The sequence below is a fragment of the Anomalospiza imberbis genome, chromosome 4, assembly GCF_031753505.1.
Source record: "Anomalospiza imberbis isolate Cuckoo-Finch-1a 21T00152 chromosome 4, ASM3175350v1, whole genome shotgun sequence".
Taxonomy (NCBI): Eukaryota; Metazoa; Chordata; class Aves; order Passeriformes; family Viduidae; genus Anomalospiza; species Anomalospiza imberbis.
The window spans coordinates 11462537-11482387 of record NC_089684.1 but is presented as its reverse complement, the minus strand read 5'-3'; the positions used below and the strand labels follow the sequence as shown (position 1 = coordinate 11482387).

General features: G+C 36.9%; 1 protein-coding gene across 2 annotated transcripts in view; it reads right to left on the bottom strand.

Moving 5' to 3' along the window:
* Positions 1-2648: 2648 nt before the first annotated feature.
* The window catches only part of SH3RF1 (SH3 domain containing ring finger 1), an 83401-nt gene continuing 66198 nt past the window's right edge, over positions 2649-19851 (bottom strand). For both annotated transcript variants that reach the window (XM_068187098.1, XM_068187099.1), the window contains exons 7-12: positions 19282-19436; positions 16767-16937; positions 16344-16603; positions 12478-12836; positions 10540-10859; positions 2649-5287 (exon numbers count right to left, since the gene is read on the bottom strand). In XM_068187098.1, the coding sequence (XP_068043199.1) occupies positions 5119-5287; positions 10540-10859; positions 12478-12836; positions 16344-16603; positions 16767-16937; positions 19282-19436 (1434 nt within the window). In that variant the 3' untranslated portion in view covers positions 2649-5118. The remainder of the gene's footprint in view (positions 5288-10539; positions 10860-12477; positions 12837-16343; positions 16604-16766; positions 16938-19281; positions 19437-19851) is intronic.

Here is a 19851-nt window from a genome sequence, read left to right as displayed (position 1 = left end):
CAAGTTCTACTCATTTACATGTGCTAAAGGGAATTTTTACAAGCTTGTTAGAACTGTGAGTAATTGAAATCTGGGGCTAATGTCACTGTGTCTAAATTTTATTTACTCTGCTGAGTAGGAATAGTAGAGCAGTTAAGAACTGATTTTGCCACTTTTTAGCAAAATAATACAACTGACAGAAAATAGTAGAAGGAGCAGATAGATAATACTTTCTGAGACTGCTCAGAATATTATATAAAGTGTAACCACTCTGATTTGATAGGCACACATGAAATGCTCATTATGTAACATTTTGAATGGCTTTTACATATTGCAGATTTGGTATAGCAAATTCATTTTGTTTTGTTCCTTGTACCAGGGTGATTGTGAACAAAGTGCTCTTCAGCTGTTAAAATGGATCCGTTAAGTCTCTCGCCCACAGAAGGCAGGTTTGAGGAGACTTCTCCTAGAAAGGTTTAGATGTTGATGATCTATTGGGAGGCAGATCTTATCCATCAGAATCTATCTTCAAACTCACAAAAAACAGTCAGCCTTCACTTTGAAAGCAAATTTTACACCACATACCTCAGAAGCACAGGAATTGTCAGCTGGCAAAGGAGGAAACAGATGCAAAAAGGTGACACCTCAAGTTTTCAAGAGCAGGTGCTTACTTCAAGGTTGTCAACAAGTTTGTCTCACAGAAAATAACAGCTATTGGGATGACACTGTGGAAGAAGAATGCATTCCATCTTGGTATGCATTTCCCAAGAAATTCAGTCCTCTAATGTTAGTGTTACTGCATAAAATATGTAGAAAGTGGACACTACCTCTGTTTATTAATGCAAACCTGCAACTAAATTCATAAATACAGATGCTTAGTTTTGGATTTCAAATGTATTTGACAGGAGAACAGCAGTTGTTCTAGACACAGGCACCAAACAAATACAAGCTGAAGAGACTGGATAAAGACTGAGGGCTGCATCTTCAGCTTTAGACATCCAAGTTCCTCTTAGGTCCTGTCACAGCGCTTGACTCTAGTAACTGAGGTAAAATCACGAATAAGTTAGTCAAGATTGAGGTCCCATAAACAGGTATTCCAAATCCTTTTCTGTTTCCCATTTTTCCCCACATCTAATGTCCATGTTTTCATCATCCATCATCAGCATTCTCAGCTCTTTTGTTCCTATATACAAATATTGCAAGTATGCCATTAAAAATAATTATTAGTAGTGTTGGTGGTGTTTTTATTCAAAAGATTTATGACACTGCTTTTGTTCAAGTCAAGCTTCAAATCTGTTTAAGGTTTACCATAATTAACAAAGTGCAGGGAATGAGCATTTGAGCATGATTTGAGAAATACACATATTGCAGAAACATGGTAGAAATCCAAAGAATATTGGCATATCCTACAGAAAGCCGTGACTACACTGTAGGAGTTTTAGTAATGCCAGACACAAATCTCTTTAACTAGACAAGTGGATTCTAGTGTTTCATTAAGGTCAATGTGCACCTTCAAACACATTTGCTTAAAGCTACTAGAAAGAACAAGCCAGACATAATATTTTGCCAGCTCTCTGAAAAAAGCCAGAATGCTCAGAAGCCATATTTTTAAGCCTATGCAAAACTATCATAATAGACATTGCTGCTATTAAGGCAGGGGTAATGAAGTGAGGGTGAATAGGATTTCATATACCTTTGGCAAGCCAAATGTTAAACACATTATTAGAATTACTCAATAATTACAGTACAAAACAAGCAAACACAAAAAAAACAACCCAAAGAAACAGTCTTACTTCTGCTACACAGCCACGATGTTTGCGTACTTTTCTCCTATGGATGCACTGATGTCAGACTACAATTCTGAAAAAACAAATAAATCTTGCTTTTCTATATTCTCCATTCTGCATTTCTACAAATCATGTTGCCTTTCTCCCTCCCCTCATCTCCCTTAATTAATTAAGGTTAGACAAGATGCTCCTTCTTTCAGAGAGCACCCAGTGCTGCACCATTCACTGCCAGCACAATTTAGGTTCTGCTCGTCAGTCTTACTGACACTGACACTGAGCTTATCGCAGTAGCTGCAACATTTAGCAAGTCTCAAACATTGGCAAACACTTTTAGGATTAATTTCCACCAACTTTCCCAGAAGCCATGTGCATATAGCAGGCATGTAACCACATGCAAATCAAGGTCTCCTCATTAGCCAGCTGCTGCCTGACCGCTGTGCACAGAAAACTTCTTCAGGCAAACGAGTCTCTTGCCACCCAACACTTGTGCCCACAGTGGAAGTTCAGGCAGATGCTTTAACCTCTCCCAATATATCCATTACACCAGACACTTCTTCCTCTAGGGAAAGCAGTGACATTGTGCACCTGCTGTGCTGTTGATGAGACTAGTTCCATCACGAACCGACTGAGATGGATTACCTACCCTTTTCTGAAGTTACTCGCTGAAATAAGGAGTTGGGAAAAGATCAGCCAGGTCCTCAGTTCTCGGTATAGTTTTTGCATTATAGTCATCATTCCAAGCTTCTTACAGAATGGAATCTGAAGACTTTTTCTCCTTGAGCAGAAATACCCTCCTAGGAATTCAGAAATTAAGTTCTGGGAATTTTATTGGCAAATTTAAGTAATTTATGCTTAATGTTTGCATACACTATTTGCTATAGCTGTTTGCTAAGAAAATATTTATTAGGATTGGAAGTTTAACATAATAAATCAAACACTTAACATTCACTGGACTTCAAACATAGATATAAAATACCTTACAAAAATTTTTAATGAAATTACACAAAGCAAATGCACAGGGTTTGTCTGTTTCTACACTGAATTAATCCCAAGCCAAAACCAAAAAATAACCCCCAAAAGATCACAAAAAAAGGCATGATAAACTGCATTTTTGTCATTGTTGCACTGCTATGTAATAAGCCCTTTTTACAAATGTTTACTCAATGTTAAAAAAAATCAATTAAAAATATATTCCATCTAACAGAACTATTGGATTAACAGCTGAATTTTAACTGACTTTACATCATGAAATTCTATTAATAGAGGTACCTTAGTCACTTAGTTTAAAATATGGAGAGTAGAGATAGAAAAAAAATAACCTTTAGTAGTCTTTAATATAAAATGCACTAAATTTTCCAAAATAAGTTCACGACACACTAGTGCCAATTTATGCTGACAAAAGCTGGTATCAGCTTCTTTCTAACTAAAATTCATTTCACAAAACCTTTATATATTACATGAATATTCAAGTAAACGATTTAAAAGATTTAAAAATGCAAAAAACTGAATGATACAGTGTTTAAGAGAGATGGTTAATTTGGGAATGCTGTCATGTCCAACTATATATATTTATAGATATATTTTTTATTTTTAAGACCATCATGATACTACCTGATATTGCAAGAAATCTCTGTCATTAACATTTGATATTTTTCAATGCATAACCTCTTAAGAAAATTAAAAGGACTTAACAGATCACTGTTTCTCTGTGACACTGAATCACCTTACTGGCATCCCTTTGTAAAGTGCTGCGTAACAGCCAAATTACATCAGATTTAAATGGATTTAAATGGAGATGATGGTGCTCAGTGTCTCACAAAAAACATCACCATTAAACTGCTATAATCAAACAATAAAATAAAAAACCAAGTTCAGCTGAGTAGTGTGTGTGTTCACCAGTGTCAAATCTCTAAAAAAAACCCTGAAAGACTAACAACATATTTCTTGCAGGCTGCATCCTTTTATCCATCAGCTGCAAGGGCATTAACAAATTCTATTAATGATTCAAACACTGGACACCTTCTCCAGTTGAAGGCGAGTTGCTCACTAGTTTTGGTCAAGTGGCTTTTGGGAAACTTTCAGAGCAAAATAACCCAGCAACAGGAAATTGGAATGGAAAATGCCAACCATGCACAGTTACATTACTGCAGGAATTGAGTAACACATGCAAGACAAAGTCAGAACATAGCAAAGAAGCAATGGTTAAGAAGTTAGTAAAGTTTTCACAGTGTTTCATACAGCCTTTAACACAAGTGCATCACTTACCACCACTACTGCTCAGACATTTTAAAACATCTCTTGGCCATGCAGATCATTTTGAGAAGAAAACAGCAAATTACACATCTTAGGCATTTTTAGACATTAAGTACAGCTTATAATTTTATTTTTATAGTCAGTCTTATCAAACAGATGCTTTCAAGTTATATTCATTCTAAGTGTTGGGCTTTAACATTCCTTCCAATTTTGTTGGATCCTGAGCAATAAATGCCCAAAGAACTGGCCAAATATACAAAGTTAACCTTTGTTCAAATAGCCAAGTTATTACATGAATAGAGGATATATAGGGAATTTCTTGTTGGCACTCCTAAATTTCTTCTTTCCTAACCTTGAGACGATCCTGACCTTGAGATGGTTTTGTTCAGTTGTTCACGTACATCTTTGCCTCCTGGAAACATTACTCTACTTAGGTGATTCGTGAAGAAGTAAAATTAGACTCAAGAACACCACTGACTTTTTTTTTTTTTCTCTGTCCAAAGAAGAAAATACGCATTTTTTTCCCCATTTGGCAAATTCTATTTGACGCCACATCACCACCACTCAACATTAACTCATACAACAGAGACTTACTCCACTGTCAGACACAGCAGGGGAAAAATGTCCAGAGGATAAATGGGAGGCTCTTTATCAGATATAACTGCTTGCTCATAAGGAGAGAATCCAGCTTCCCCCTTGTTATTCTTTCATAAATTAATAATTTGTTAAAATCATAGTCACAAGAATTTTAGCTATTACACAAAATTCAAGTTTAAAAAAAAAAGCAAGAATAAATTAGTTACAGCCTTGTAAACAATTGCTCATTTATGTAACATACTTGGGGAAAAAAATTCCTCTATACAATAAATCAGACAGTACAAGGCACACATCACACTTAAGAATTCAAAGTGATAAAACCAGCAGATGCCTTCATCTCCTTTGTTCGCTGGTGTAATTGTGCTATAGACACTGTAAAAATATGTAGATTTTTGTTTACATTACAGTCATTTGAAAATATTTAATGACTGTGCTTTTTCTGGCAAAATATTTGTGCTATTTTACAGTACAGTATGATTTGAAGCTCTTGGAATGAATCTTCTCAAATGTTCTCTACAAAGCTGCCAGGGAAAAGGCCAGTCTTTCCATTTCGTTGCAGAGTGCCTTTGAACCAGCCATCCTCACGTTTCTTGTGTACAAAAACAATGTCACCTTCCTTAAGTTCAAGTTCTGCTTCGCTCTGAGGAGGATAGGATACCACAACCCTGTACCTGTGCAATTAGAAAAAAAACACCTTCATTTAGGTTCTTTTTTTTTTTTGACCCCTCTCCCCCATCTCTGTTTTTTTAACCCAATACTTTAAAAATATTTCTGTGCTTGTTGAAGCTTATGAACACAGGAAACTGTCTGGAACTGTTTGCTGAGTATGTAACTACTTAAAAGTATGTATTGAACAGATAATAACAACAGCAACATAATAAATTCAAGGCAAATTCATGCATCTTCTATGATTTTTTTCACCACGATCCCTGTAAAATACAGACAATGGAGACAATTGTAAACATTTTTTCCGATATAAATTTGCAGACTCTTTCAGTCATTGGGACTCAGCAAGAATCAAAGCATTCACAGCAGTAGCTAGGCATAATTTTACAAATGTCTGTTTAATTTCTTATTGTTCCAGAGATGGCTCTTAAGGACAGGCAAAGGACAAAAGGAGGTAGCCAACAAAACCTATGAATTTGATTTGCTGTTTTAAATAATTTTCATTTTCCTTAGAAACTCTTCTAGTTAGAACATATTCTTTGAACACAACTGCTCAACTTGTGTACTACTACGTTAAAAACTATTTTCAACTCAACAATTTTCTTAAGCACTTGGCATGAAGTGTATTTTTTGAGTCTCTCACAGTAAAATCACTTTTCAAATAAGAGTGCATTAAAAAGAGGCTACACTTCTCTGTTTTTAACATGCATAACACCACTCAATATCTTCTTCCATAGCTTCACAGCAACGTAAAACTCTATTACTTCATAGATTAAGATAACTATTATCTTAATAAGCTTAAAATAATTTATTATTTTAATAGATTAAAATAAACAAACAATCTGATGAAAAGACAAAGTAACAGGATATAGTCTAGTAAAGGATGGAATGGCAGTTGTAGCTCAATACACACATCATAATCTAATTCCGTAATATTGAGGCAGAGAAAGATACTGTGTTATAGTAGAATGTTTTGCTTAAAAACCTATGAAACAAAAATTAACTCTGTCCATACAGCTAAAAATATTCAGAAAAGAGTAGCTGCACTTTGTAAATAATTGAAGTCTCTTAGGAAATCTAAGTATAGCAAAACATATTTGGACTTAATTAGTTGTCAAATGTTATTTATTAGTGACTTATAAGCCATGACTTTGTTTCAGTGATGGCAATCTCCAGATTTCAGAGCACAGGAATTATGAGATTCATGCTTCATAAAAGCTACCAAGCCAATTACAAGATTTATTAGTGTGCAGCTCCAGAATGCCCTGCATCCAACCTAGACCTGCACTAACTTCTGCTTTGGGCAATTTGGGTTTTAATGCTGACTTAGGAAGTGAGAACCAAATATTTTTAATAGACTGTAAGTTAAATGGAGACTGTAAACTGTTTGAGTTAAAACAACAGCCTTTACTCAGGCAGGACAAGGGCAAGATAGTAAAGCATGAAGAAGTGCAATAAAGCTATGAAGAACTTCTACTGTTGTTAACAAGCAGGTTGCTCCCAGGCTGAAAATTAACCAGCACACTTCATAGTCTGTTAAAAAAATGAGTTTCAAGAAAGAATACCTGCCTGCCTCATCTTGCAGTCCGTCAAACACTGCCTTGTAAATGTTTGACTTGAAATATGCTTGTTTTTAGTTTCTAATTCTGTCTGTCAGTAACCTCTGTGCTCCCTTGAACTGACAGACAAGTCTGTTCCTTGCTGCTGCTTGCTCCCATCTTCTCTTTGTCCTCCCTAGAGGATCACCAGATAGCACAGAAACAACTGTCCTGAGCTTTCTATACAGTATCCAACAACCTCTGCAGTAATTTGGTACTTGTTAAATTTTAGTTTCCCAACTATTTTGATATTCATCTTGAAATCCAGTGTCTAAAACACAGCACAATAGCCCTGGTTTTAAAGTGTTATTTTACTGTATTTTTCAAATTTTAATGAGAAGAAACTCATCAGGCTTTGCACCTGTAAATCATGTGTCCTTCTTCAAATTTTCTACCACATTTTACAAATCCTATTTGTTTAAAGAGAGGTGATCAGACCCAGACCCATCACACATTCACAGAGCTGTCTATCCAGATCACCCTGGATTAACTATGGAACAAAAACTAATTTTCCATTACTTATTTCATCATCTACAACATATTGCCAAAACTAGCAATTTCATGCAGAATGAAAAGCTTATGCTTCAGCTCAAAAGTTCATTGCAAGGTCCCTGAAGAAAAATAATCATATTTACTAGAGCATGGCCTATGTTTTGGAAAAACATGTTCATTCCCACATGTTTGAATCTTCCAAAACACGTCCTTGTTTGTCTCCCTATTCAGTATTTGCAAATATTTTCAATGACTGAAAGTCAAATTTGTAGATCTTTTGTGGTCATTTAATATTTTACATGCACCTAAGTCGTACAACATGAGGTTTTTCCTTTCTTTTATTTTTCGTTGATTGTCTTATAACATTTTTCACGAATTTTCCAAATATTATCCTAATCATTTTTAATCAGCTAGTGACAAAATGTAAGTATTAAAAAATAAAGGTACTTTAGCTTCCCAGAAGTAGCCAATATATTTGCCACCGGTTGTCTGCTGATATTCTTAATGTCTCTGGCTATATCCCACAGTGCTTTTGCTTTGTATTTGTGAATTTATTTTTTATTTTGAAGAGGGTGGTAGTCTGTCTTCACATTTCTCCATTCTGCTTTTTATTTTTAATATTTGCATTTCTCACACTTTTTCAATAAGATGGAAAAGATTGTATCTTTCATGTGTTTCTCCATTTCTTTGTTGCTTCTGTTTCCCGGACACAAAATACTGCTTTTATTCCTACCTAGTTGTGGTTGATTTTTGGACAATTATTTGTCGTTTTCCTGATCAACAAGTGGATAATAATACTTTCTCACATGCAGAAAATTTTAGCTGAGAGAAACACAGAAAGATAGAATTACTACCATTACACAAGTTAAACAAATAATTATTACTCAGCTTCCTGCTTTAGCTTTTTTCCCTTGCCCTTAGAATTTTTACTTTCCAACTCAAGTGTGCCCTGCTGTTGTGCAGATCTTGTGTCTTCTGAGTGGGTGCCTTGACTCCTACAGATCACCAACGCCCATGGAGGGCAGAGTGATCCTCAGCATTTAATTACCAGCATTAAATGGTGCCAGATGTGGCAAGGCTTGCTGCCCTGTAAAGCCACTGGCCCGCTCACTGGGAGCAGATGTTACACCAGTCATTTTGTGGTAGATGAAACTACTTAGGCTCACTTTAATCACAGAACAAAATTATTGCTTTTCTTTCACTGTAACTGGATGAAAGATTCATTTTATAATTCGGGATATGCAGTGATGTGTACTTAGGTTCAACTTCAAGTCTCTAACACCATTGTGGAGTACTGGGTAGTTTATTATTACAATGCTGTATATTTACTGTAAAATTTAAGGCTATTTAAGCAACATTTCCTCTAAAAGAGAAAGCTCATGAAGAGAGCTTGAAATTTTTTTTTTGCTTATATGGAAAAAGTAAACTCCTCAGATAACTAAATTCCTGTATAATCCTAGCATAGCATGTCTCACTCTGGGAATTGCAGGGAGCTGGGTCTATCTTTGTAAAGAAAACATAATGATCCTTGGCCTTGTCAGCACTGAATCAATACAAGGAATCACCCCAAAACAACCTGGGTATTGGCTGGAGAATCAGAAGAAATGATTCTTCTGCAGATTCTCTGCAGAAGTCTCAGAGTGACTCCACTGAAATGGTTCCACTGCAGAGTCTCAGGTGACTGGAATTCTCTAAACTGGAATTCTACAGTTATAGTTAATCTGTGACTGGAATTGTGAGATGTAAGAGCAGAATAATCCTAGCAGGAGATTTCACTGTTCTTCAGCTTTTTGTTGAACTTATCCTCATGAATATTTCCCTCCCCAACTCAAATTTTCACTGAAGAAGTCACATGATTCTTACCCCCCACATTTTCCAGACTGCTGAAGAGTAATCAATGCTTACCAATTACTTTGAAGATATTGAGTACAATGTAAATTTTAAGTATTATTAACCATCATATTTTAAGATATTCAGCCAAAGGAAATGTGCAAGGGCATATTAGCAGGAAAAAAATTAACCCTGTCCTGAAAAGGATAAAGGGAACTCAGATGAAATTCTGTCTAAATACTCTAACAAAAATGTAACAATTCTGCATGACTGCCACTGAGAATTATCTCGTAGCAACGCTTCTTCAGTAGCACTCATCACTTAAATAATAGTAAGGATAGAGAGAATGTTTGAGTATATGTTGTTCACTAGATCAATAAAAATATATAGCATCATTTTCTGTAAGTAGTTCTGAGAAAAAAAAATTCCATAATGGAAGTGAAAAAAACTACTTTTTGTGATGATAGAAAGAGCTTTACACTATTATGCACTGGTTATGCCAGAATGAATATTATTTTCAAAATGAATTTAAAGTTATTTTCACATTCAAAGCATAAAACATATTAATGTGCCAAACAGACTTATGATAATGTGAAAATGAATGATGTCATTCTAAAAGAAGAGTCTTTCAGGTTTTATTTTCCGCATAAAAATGTAAATCTACTTCACCAATTCAGTATGAAATAGAAATCTCCTGCAAGGAAGTCATGTAGGAACAGATAAAACCTTTTAAAAATATTAGAGGTATGACAGAAGTGAACTAAAGGACAAGCAGAAAGTTATGCACTGTGTGATTTTAAGACACGGGTATAGCTTAAGATAGTGAGCTACTGGAAGTACAACAGGATGCCCACACACCATGAGTTAATAGCATCAGAACAAAGTCTACAATAGCCAGCTTCAATCAGTTCAGTCCCAGAGCTGTTCGTATTGTAACTCTACTACTTTTCCTCTCTACACCACACAATCCTGTAGCTGCTGCAAAATAAATCCTATAACACTCCTCATACTGCTTGTCTGCGACCAGGAAAAATAAAAGATCCTGTAGCTGCGCAAGAACATAATGTGCTTCTGTTTTGAAAAATAGGAGGCCTCTTCTGTCTACCAAACCTGTGATCACCCTATGAGTGTCCATTCAAAAACTTTAAAAGTAACATGAAAAGTAAACAAATATGAACACAAACGTTGGTTGATAAGTAAATAAAGAATTGTTAAAAAATCAGGTACATCTTGCTATAAAATCTCAGCGCTTCGAAGCAGTTCTAACACACACTACAAGCGCCAGAGAATGGGTTTTTCCTCGGTTTGCCCAAGTCCAGCTGCGCAGGATCACTTACCTTTCGCACACAAGAGGCCTGGATTCATTGAGGACCGGCCCCAGCGACGAGCAAGGCTGCCGAGGTGGCGGGGCTATTGGGACAGAGGCCTCCAGGACAGCGGCTTTGTGGGCCAGCGCAGAGGCCTCGCTGTCGCCGGGGCAGGAGCCAGCTTTGCCGTGAGCGCCTGCTGAGGGAAGCTCGGGCCCCACCGCACCTTGCAGGGCCAGCTCTGCCGCCGCCTGCTCGGCCTCCAGGGTGGGTGACGCTGGAGGTGACGGCCGAGGCTTGCGTTTAGTGGATGCTCCAGAAAGCAGTTTCAGCAAACCTTTTTTTTCTTTCTGTAAACCAAAAGCAGTGCCCCATTTTAGAACAAAGCTCTCCCATAAAGAGTCAAACACTTCCTTCAGATAGGTGACACAGTGCTCAGAGAGGACTCGGTAAAGTACATGGACATACTTGACATTAGAGAGATGATGAAAATTAGAAAAAGAAAATTATTAACATTCTAAAGAGAAAAACAGCAAGTAATTTAGATAATAAACTAGCTACGTTCTTTCACTTTGTTAGGTTAAAATTTAACTTTAATTGAAATGGCTCTGGCACAAAAGGTTGTCTAGAAAAAGGTGTGAGGAGATAATATTACCACAACAGAAATCTATGAAGTAAAATATTTCATTAACATGGATGTCTCTGGGAAGACAAAGAATCATTTCAAACCAAGCAGGGAGAAAAGTCTGCTCTGGAAGCTGCTGTTTAGGTAAGTTTCTTTTATTTATCCTTCTTTAGTAATGGAAGACCTTCATGATCTAACAAAAATTCGCCCCAAGAGGAATGCATTGTGTTCTGCTGCTCTGCTAAAGGGGAGGATTGTAAACATTCTTTTTGCTTGTCCAGACAAGAATCCCTGAAGACTATTACCTAGCCTGAAGAGAATTATTTAAGTAGCTTTTGTGTTTCTTGTCTTTTTTTTTTTAAAGGTGTGGCAGTGTTCTTCTTACCAACCCTTTGACTGAGTGAATTTAGTGCTTATGAGAAGTGCCAAACTGTAAGCCCTGGAGACAAAAATAATATTTAGCCATAGACACAGAAAAGCAAGAGCAATGAGAAATTTTTTTGATAGCCTGGGATGTAGTGGATTTAGTGAATAAAAATCTTCCGTCCTTTTTCTAAGTCTCCAATAACTTAGAGCCATTTCAGCAACAATGTGCTGTCTAGCAAATGTCAAAGACAAAGAGAAACTCAGAGGAATTAAAACAATTCTGTATTAGCATAATTCACCTTAAACTACAAATAAGTTTTCTCTAAGGGCACCTCAATCTGGTTTCAATGTCTATGGCTAAAGTAATTTTAAAATAAAGTTCAAGGCACATCCATTCAACAATAACAAAAAAAAGGTAACTAAAAAGTGTCTGACATTAGTGTACAGTTTAAGATAAAAATCTTCATAAACTTCACTAAGGAGTATATGTGGCTGAAGAGTAGTAAGGTTAAGTCTAAAATATTTGAGATATAAAGATAGTTGTCACAAGGAGAAAAACTACAACACAACTATGTAAAATCAATTACAAAGCTAGGAGAATTTTTCTGACAATATAATCACATGGCTTGGTGAACAGTGAGAATGAGTTGACACACATAGGAAATACTTCAAATAGAAGGAAAGAAAGCAGAATCACTACAGACTCCACTGTCCTAAATTTAGAAAAGATGGTTATGTGCATTCTTTCTTTGTCCAATAAACATTGCTGGAAATGCGTTTTCCATAGTATCTCAGTGTACCTGCTTTATAAGAAAGGCAACCTAAAAGAATTCTGATTTTAATTTTATTTTGTTAGACTGAAATTTTTACATTCCTGCAAGTTCATGTGGGCTTTTTAGGTTGTGTTCTTAAATTTCTTAAAAGATTGTATGATGAAAATAGGAGAATTCAAGGGAATTATTTTATTCTCTACCCACCTTGCCATCCTTGTCTGTTTTACTGACAGCAGCACTTCCACCAGCTGTTAAAGCACTCTCTGGAGATGCAGGAGCTCCAGGGTGAGTGTTTGCAGTTTTTCCACTGATATCTCCCTCCAAAGATGAAGCAGCAATGTTAGGAGAATTCAGAGAAGCTCCTGTACATGCCAGTGGGATGGTTGACCGGTTCACATTCACAGCTGTGACAAAAGCAGCAGTATTTGGAAGCTGGGGCTGGAGCTGCTGGGAGGCAACAGAGTGGTGGGGAATGATCACAGCTGCAGGAATAAGGCAGGATGGACTTTGTGCTTGTATGGGTGTGACTGCTGCTGTAGGTCTTTCTTGACTATGTGAGGCAACTAGAATAAAAGAATGAAATGTAAGAGTTCACCTTTTCACAAGACACACAAAGTGAGGTACAATTACTGTGTTACAGCTAATCAATCATGAGAAGTTTTCTTACCTTTTAAACTTCCATTTATACTGCTGTAATGACATGATACACACCACCACATCTACTTCACCTGAATAAAGCAGTTGCATATGCTACCCTTCTTGCACCAGTATGCAACAGAAGAATAACAGCACTGCAGCTGCTCTGTTTTGGAGAAATCCAAGCTGCTAAGTCAAATGCTTCTCATACAGACAGATGCAAAGTGAAGATTACACTTTAGTACCTAAGAGCTAGCTAAATACTGCCTGGAACTTGTTTGCTCCTTTTAATACCACGTGTAGTTGTCAGGACATATAAAGCCATGTAGGAAGAAACACACCTTATAGAAGCCACTAAAATATAATTAGATTGTTTCCCTAAACTATTCACAAAATCCACAATAGATTTCACGGGTCTTTCAAACAATAAGCACAGTGGCAATTACTGCTGTGAGTGCTTTCTCTGAAAATGTAAGCTGTTGTCTCTTGAGATGTTTAAATATAGAAAGTGTATTTACTCATACCCCTGTGAAATAAAAGGAACATCTACAGTGGAAGCAGGAGAACAGCACAGGGCTGAGTATGTTAGTCACTGCACTGGGTTGCAGTGCAAAGCTGGAAGCACAGAGCTTTGCATGAACTAATATATCCCTTCCAAGAAGTAACACTGCTGTTAAAATCTTGTGGTCAATCATATATGCATGCTGTTAGACCACTTCAACAGTTTGGGCATCTCTGTACCACTGGGTGGTATGAAATGCAGACGTACTGAACAATATGAGCCAAAATTTAGGCCCCCAGTGCTGCACAACCTCTCTCCTTCAAATACTTTGAAACTTTACATCTAAGAAGGGGTCATCCCTGTAGTTTGGTGCATGTGCATCTCAACTGTAACAATTTTTGATTTTTCAGATACTAATAGAGTTTCAGACTTGTTTTGAGTGAAATCCTGGAACCAAACCTCCAGCACTTGCTCTCTTCATTCTGCTTTCTACAAATTCCTCTGGTAATTTGGTTAGATTGAAGCAACAGTGTATTAGAGAAGACTAAAGGTCTCAAATTTTATATTACAATTCTACAGTATTTTACCCAATTACAATCTATGCAGTGAGAAACACAAATTCTTTATTTTTTATTAAAAAAGGCACATTACTTATATGCTATGTCTAATTTTTTGATAACATCTTCCTCTGTAGCTGACCCTTCCCAACTCTTGAGTAGCATGAACATTTTAAAAGAAAGGTAAGGAGATTGTAGAAAGACTTTTTTTGGTCAAAAACAGTTATTAATGCTGACTTTTGTTCATGAGACAACATCTGTTTTCCTAGAAGTAGCTACTACTCTTCAAGATATGTCTACATTCATATGCAATTTATGTATGACAAGCATGGAAGAGCTTTCTGATTTTGTTTTCTTATTGCTGATGGAATTGATAGGAAAAGTGCTTCAAGTCACCCTGTTTTCATAGAGATTATCCTTTAATGAAATTTCTGCCTAATGAAATAGGCAGAATATACGTTTTCTTTATAGGTCCTTCCAATCAAAGGATGCATACTCCCTCAGCAAAGGTGATGTCAAGCAATGTCTCATTATAGTCATTTGAAGAATGGTCCTTGAAACCCTGAGCTAAACTGAAGCTGGAGCCCTGCATTAACCTGTGAAGCCTCACCCAAAGATTAACACTCAGCAAATGTGCTAAGGAAAGCTCAAGAGGATCATGTTTCAGATGTTTACTACAAAGTTCTCTGTAAAGTCTGAACATAAAGCAGCCATTATTGCTTCAGTGCTCAGGTCCTTAAAAGGGACAGATCTGTATTTGTACTAAGAGCACACCTTTGCACAATTCAATGTTAAGTTCTCTGTGATGAGAGACCAGTCCCTATGGATTTTTCATTTTGGACCTGAAAAGTCAGTGGGAAGTATGTTGTCACATTCTCAGCTGAATGGAAGTGTAAAAGCTTATTCATCTTGACAGCAGTGCAGAGATGCAGGGACAGAAAGGCCTCTGGAGCCCACAGGAGATTTCTCCTTTGTGTTGTCATTTGCAAGCTCCTAGGCAGCTCAAAAGAAGGCTTTAGAGTAGAAACCACCTGTGCCTAAGAGGCAGGAAAGTACAGATGCTTTGCTTAGTTTCTCTTAGCAGTTGCCAGCAGCAGCTGGTTATTTTTATTTAAAGGCAAAGAATAAAGTTGTTACAGAGGACTAACACACCTGCTCCAGCTTCAGATCAGACTGGAGGAAGATGGGGCCAGTTAAGGAAATAAAATAACTGAAGACATATGTACATATCCTGCCTTCAAAAGCTAACCTGGTGCTGACATCTGAACATGCACAGGGTGTTTTTGGAGATGCGTGACTCTGAAAAGTGGGCTAATCCATGGATCTTGAGCCCATAAGAAATAACCCTTCTTATGGGGATAACAGAGCATACCATTACCATTTTTTGCTTTCTCTTTTGCTCTGCCAATAAAAATCCTATGATTAAAAAAACCCCTTTTGTCATGATGCTCAGTCAGGATATAATAGACCCTAAATTCAAGGCTGAATGGGGAAACATTGGGATAGTCTGAAATGGGAGTTTTCCTTGTTTTCTTCTTCTTTTGAGGCCCTTGAAGCAACTGGAACAGATTCAGCTCCAGTTGTGTGGTATTTTCTTAGCCTGGCAAATCCACAGAGGAGTGCATAGATTTGTCAAACAAAAAACACCACTATCAATCTTTTTGGATCTGCATTTAAAATAACAAGAAGGCATGTTTCACTATGATGTGGCCTGCCCCAGACAGTAAATGAAGAGTTACACCTTTCAGAAATACAGAATTTTATTACATAGATCATATGGTTCATGAAGCCAGTATAGCCTTAGCGTTTCAAAGCTGAAAGAAGTTGCAGTCAAGGTTAGAGAACAAACTGGAATACCTAAGGACCAACCCTGAGCCAGAGACCTGAAAAGGAACACTAAAGGTATTCAAATATGTTAGAAGATAATTTAAAAGTGAATGCTAAATTAGAGCACTCTGTACCTCTTGTGCAGTTAATACACAAAAAATAAGCTATGACTCAGATGTTCTTATCACTTTTATTACTATATGAATTGCATATGAGTGGGAAAGCTCAAATAATGTCCCCATCCCAGATACTGCTGGAACAACAGAAAAAAAAAAAAAAAAGAAAAATTCCACCTGAAGTACTTGCATATAAATTCCCAATAGTGGGAGTATGTACGTACACACAGTTGCTTAGAGGAGAATAAAAGATCTAATAAGTCAGACTGTCATTTCAGAAAACATTCAACTCTAAATAATGACATTAAGAAAAGATTTGAAAAACCTCAGCATATACTTACCCAGACCCTCACTCCAGTTATTTGTCAAGACGGACTCTACAGTTTGTCTACCACAGGTAACAAATTTCGGGGATTTTTTTTTTTTTTTTACCTGTTCTAACTGCATTTCGGGCCTGGTTGACTGTCATTTGTCCTGTCACATGCATAAGGACCTTGGTTTGTGGACTGGTTTGGATATGTGCTGCAGAAACCACTGCTGTGGGCACTGTGCTGGAGTTCACTGCCACACCATTCCCCTGGAGCTTCTGGGATGTTCCACTAGCAGTGGAAGGGCTGACCATAGTCACCACTCGTCCTGTTTGGCCAGCAGTAGACATGGGAACTTTAGTTTGTGATGCACTTGTCACTGTCCTGCCAAAATTTAAAGCAAACAATAAAACACAACTGAAAAAAATTAGCTGGTTACTAAAACCCACAGGTCTTCTATTATGCAATTGTAACATTTAATACAAGAACAGAATAATTTTGGATTTGAAACCAGCTTAACTACTTAGACACTTGTATAATACTGTACCTTGTAACTGGAGCCACATAATTTCCAGGAAAAACACCAATCTTGCTTGTATGCATGGAAGTTCCCTTGAACCAGCCATCTTGGCAGCGTTCAAACACCAGGAACATTTCTCCTTTCCGCAGTTCCAGTTCATCTTCTTTTCGAGGAGTGTAGGGGTAGATAGCAATATACCTAAAAGACAGGAAAGGAGATGCAAATGATAAAACTAAAGCAGTTCAAAACATCACTCATGTTTTCTGGCACAGAGAGTTCAGTCAGAGATGAGAAGGCATGGCAAAAATGGCTGTGATAATCCATCACACCATTACAATATTAAAACAGACGTTATGGTAATATTATGGGGAAACAATGACAGTTAGGAATATCCTCTGAAGTGCACTTTAATGGAATGTAAAAGACTTGTAATAGAATTGTCCACCCTCTTAATTAAGTTAGTGATCTTAATTAAGTAGGTGTTTATCAACTACACATCCCAGTGTATCCCACTTTTCTTTCCCTACACCTGCTTCACGTATCTCTTACACTTTGTGACACATCAATTTCCTTTTTATTTGGAGAGTTGGGGAGAATGGAGAAGCTCTGGTAGCTGAGAGTGAAAGATCAGTGTCAGACCTACATTTCAAACTGCTAAACTGGAAGCTCCTGTGAAAACTTCAGTGCAAAAGAAAAAAATGTGTTACTAGAAATTGAAGTCTATGGGTAAGGTGGTTAGCCATAAAAAATTTTATTTTCTTTTATGTTTTCTAAGCAACACTAAAGCACAATACAGTGCATTTGGAATCATATTGAGAGTTGAGAAACATTTGCATTTTTTCTTTAAAAAAAATTCTTAGGAAAAAAAGTTTTAAAAAAAACTGAAGCTCCTGTAGTTGCATCTTGGAATGTTCAAAGGGAAATATTCAAATAGGGTAGCACAGTTCTCTATTATTGGAAAGCGATACTGTTTTAACCATCACAGTGTACTATTTTCTGCCACATTTGAACCTAAAAAAACCCATTTGAACCATATACACAATTATTGACCCAGGCCTATGGAAAACAGTATTCCAATAAATCTCATTTTCTCTAAAATGCACTTTTCACAAGAGGCAGACAATTAAGTAGATGGCTAGACCCCATTTATGAAAAAGGATCCAGTTACTTGCAGTGCTAGTCTTTTCCACTCCCCTTATAACCCCAAGGGCAAAAAAGTGGCTTTAGAAAACATCCTTTAATCAAAATATTTCTCTTGTGCACAGTAACAATAGCATTAATTGCATGCTTCTCCTTTTTGCATTACATTTTTATTCCTTGCTGTCCACCCAAGAAACTTTGCAATATCTAAAAAAATCCTTTAAAGGCAAGATAGGTACCCAAAGCAAGCAATAAATTCACTTTAAAGGCAACACATGAAGGCAACACTGGCAGGAGAAGGCTTCCCTGGTACGTGATTTAGCAGTGATCTACAAAGCCACACACACTGAAGCTCTATGGAAAAGCAATTGATCTGCTTTAATTGATGTTCATTAACTTCCCTTTTAGTTAATTTATTCCAAATTTCATTAGTATCCTCATATAGAGCAACCCTTTGAAGACGTAAGATGGGAGTAAATGAGATGGGAACTTGATTAACTGCACTAGGTGCAATAATCCATAAGAAGCAATATTAAAATGCCTGATACCAAGAAACAGCCCAAATCCAGATGCACCTGCTATACAAGAAGGGTGCTTTTTTGGAGTGGGAGGAAACCTGGTGGTACAACATAAAAGAACAGAACAAAAGCAGTCCTTATTCAAACTTGTCCCATTAGATAGTTCAGCATCTCCTGAATTTTACATTTTCTTTTATCATTCTTATTCCCCAAGCTGCACACAAAGAAGTTTTCAAGAAGAAAGATGTTGCTAGCAACACATGTTAATATACCAAATATTTTCCCCCAAAAGGATGACGCACATTTGCTTGTATTGCAAGTGTGAAGACATAATGCCAACTAGCAGCTTTCTGCCTTCATTCCCAATTGCCACCCACTAATTAAGTGCACTGTAGAATCTTCAATCAAATTTCAATTGCAACTGACACAAGCAGTCTGACAGTAACACGTTTAACAGTATAAATTAAATACAGCATTTTCTGTGTTTTGGCATAAATTATTCCATATGAGAATAGCCTTTTCATACCATACATAATGGAAAACATTGAATAAATTCACTCCAGTGAAATGACACTTTTGAGTTATCCAGTATTCAGTGCTAACGCAAGGATTCATTCATCTTCTGAGTGATAAATACTTTATATTTTTGAAGCGAGTTCTTTCTATACACAGCAACAGCTGATTATATTTAGCTAAGACATAAACAATGTTCAGTATGGGGCCTGTTTGGGGATATCACCTTTCTGCATGGTTTTTTCTAAGTTGCATGCTGGGCTTTTTGGGAATTCCAGCAGAACAGAGTCAGCTGCCATGCTAAACGTACAGGTGAAGTTAGTGATCTCGTTCCATTTTTCTGACTGGAGAAAAGTTTCAATTTTACTCACACACTGGGACGAGTTTGCTGTCGTAAATGTGCCACTTGGTCAGTTGATCCTGATGCAGACCTTTGTATGACACTTGTAGACTGAGGTCCAGAAGCGGCCGATGCAATGATTGCAGCAGACAAGAGAGGTGGTGGCGGAAGTGGGGGATTCATATTCTGATTTTATAAGAACAAAAAAAAATAGCAACAGATGATCAATATTGTTTGATGAGTTCAATTAGCTGGGAAAAAAAGCGCATGATATTCTAAAGAAGTGGAAAAAAGCAACTGAGTCCAGTATTGCTTTACCTACTGTTACAATATAACTGGAGAGTTAGCTTTGTCTCTATTTCTCTTTTTTCAGTTTGAAATCTTGAAGTTTTGGCAGCTAATTAAGCAAATGACAAGCAATTTCTCAGCACAGGAAAAAATGGTGTTTCTAGTTATAACATGTTTAGGATAGGGCGCAACAAAAATTCAGAAGCCTTCCAGGAGGTAGATTTTGCATCCTGCTGCTGACTGTACTTCATAACATGACGGTTTTTGGAACCTGAAGCTGAAACATAATATACAATTCAGCTGCAGTGCACCC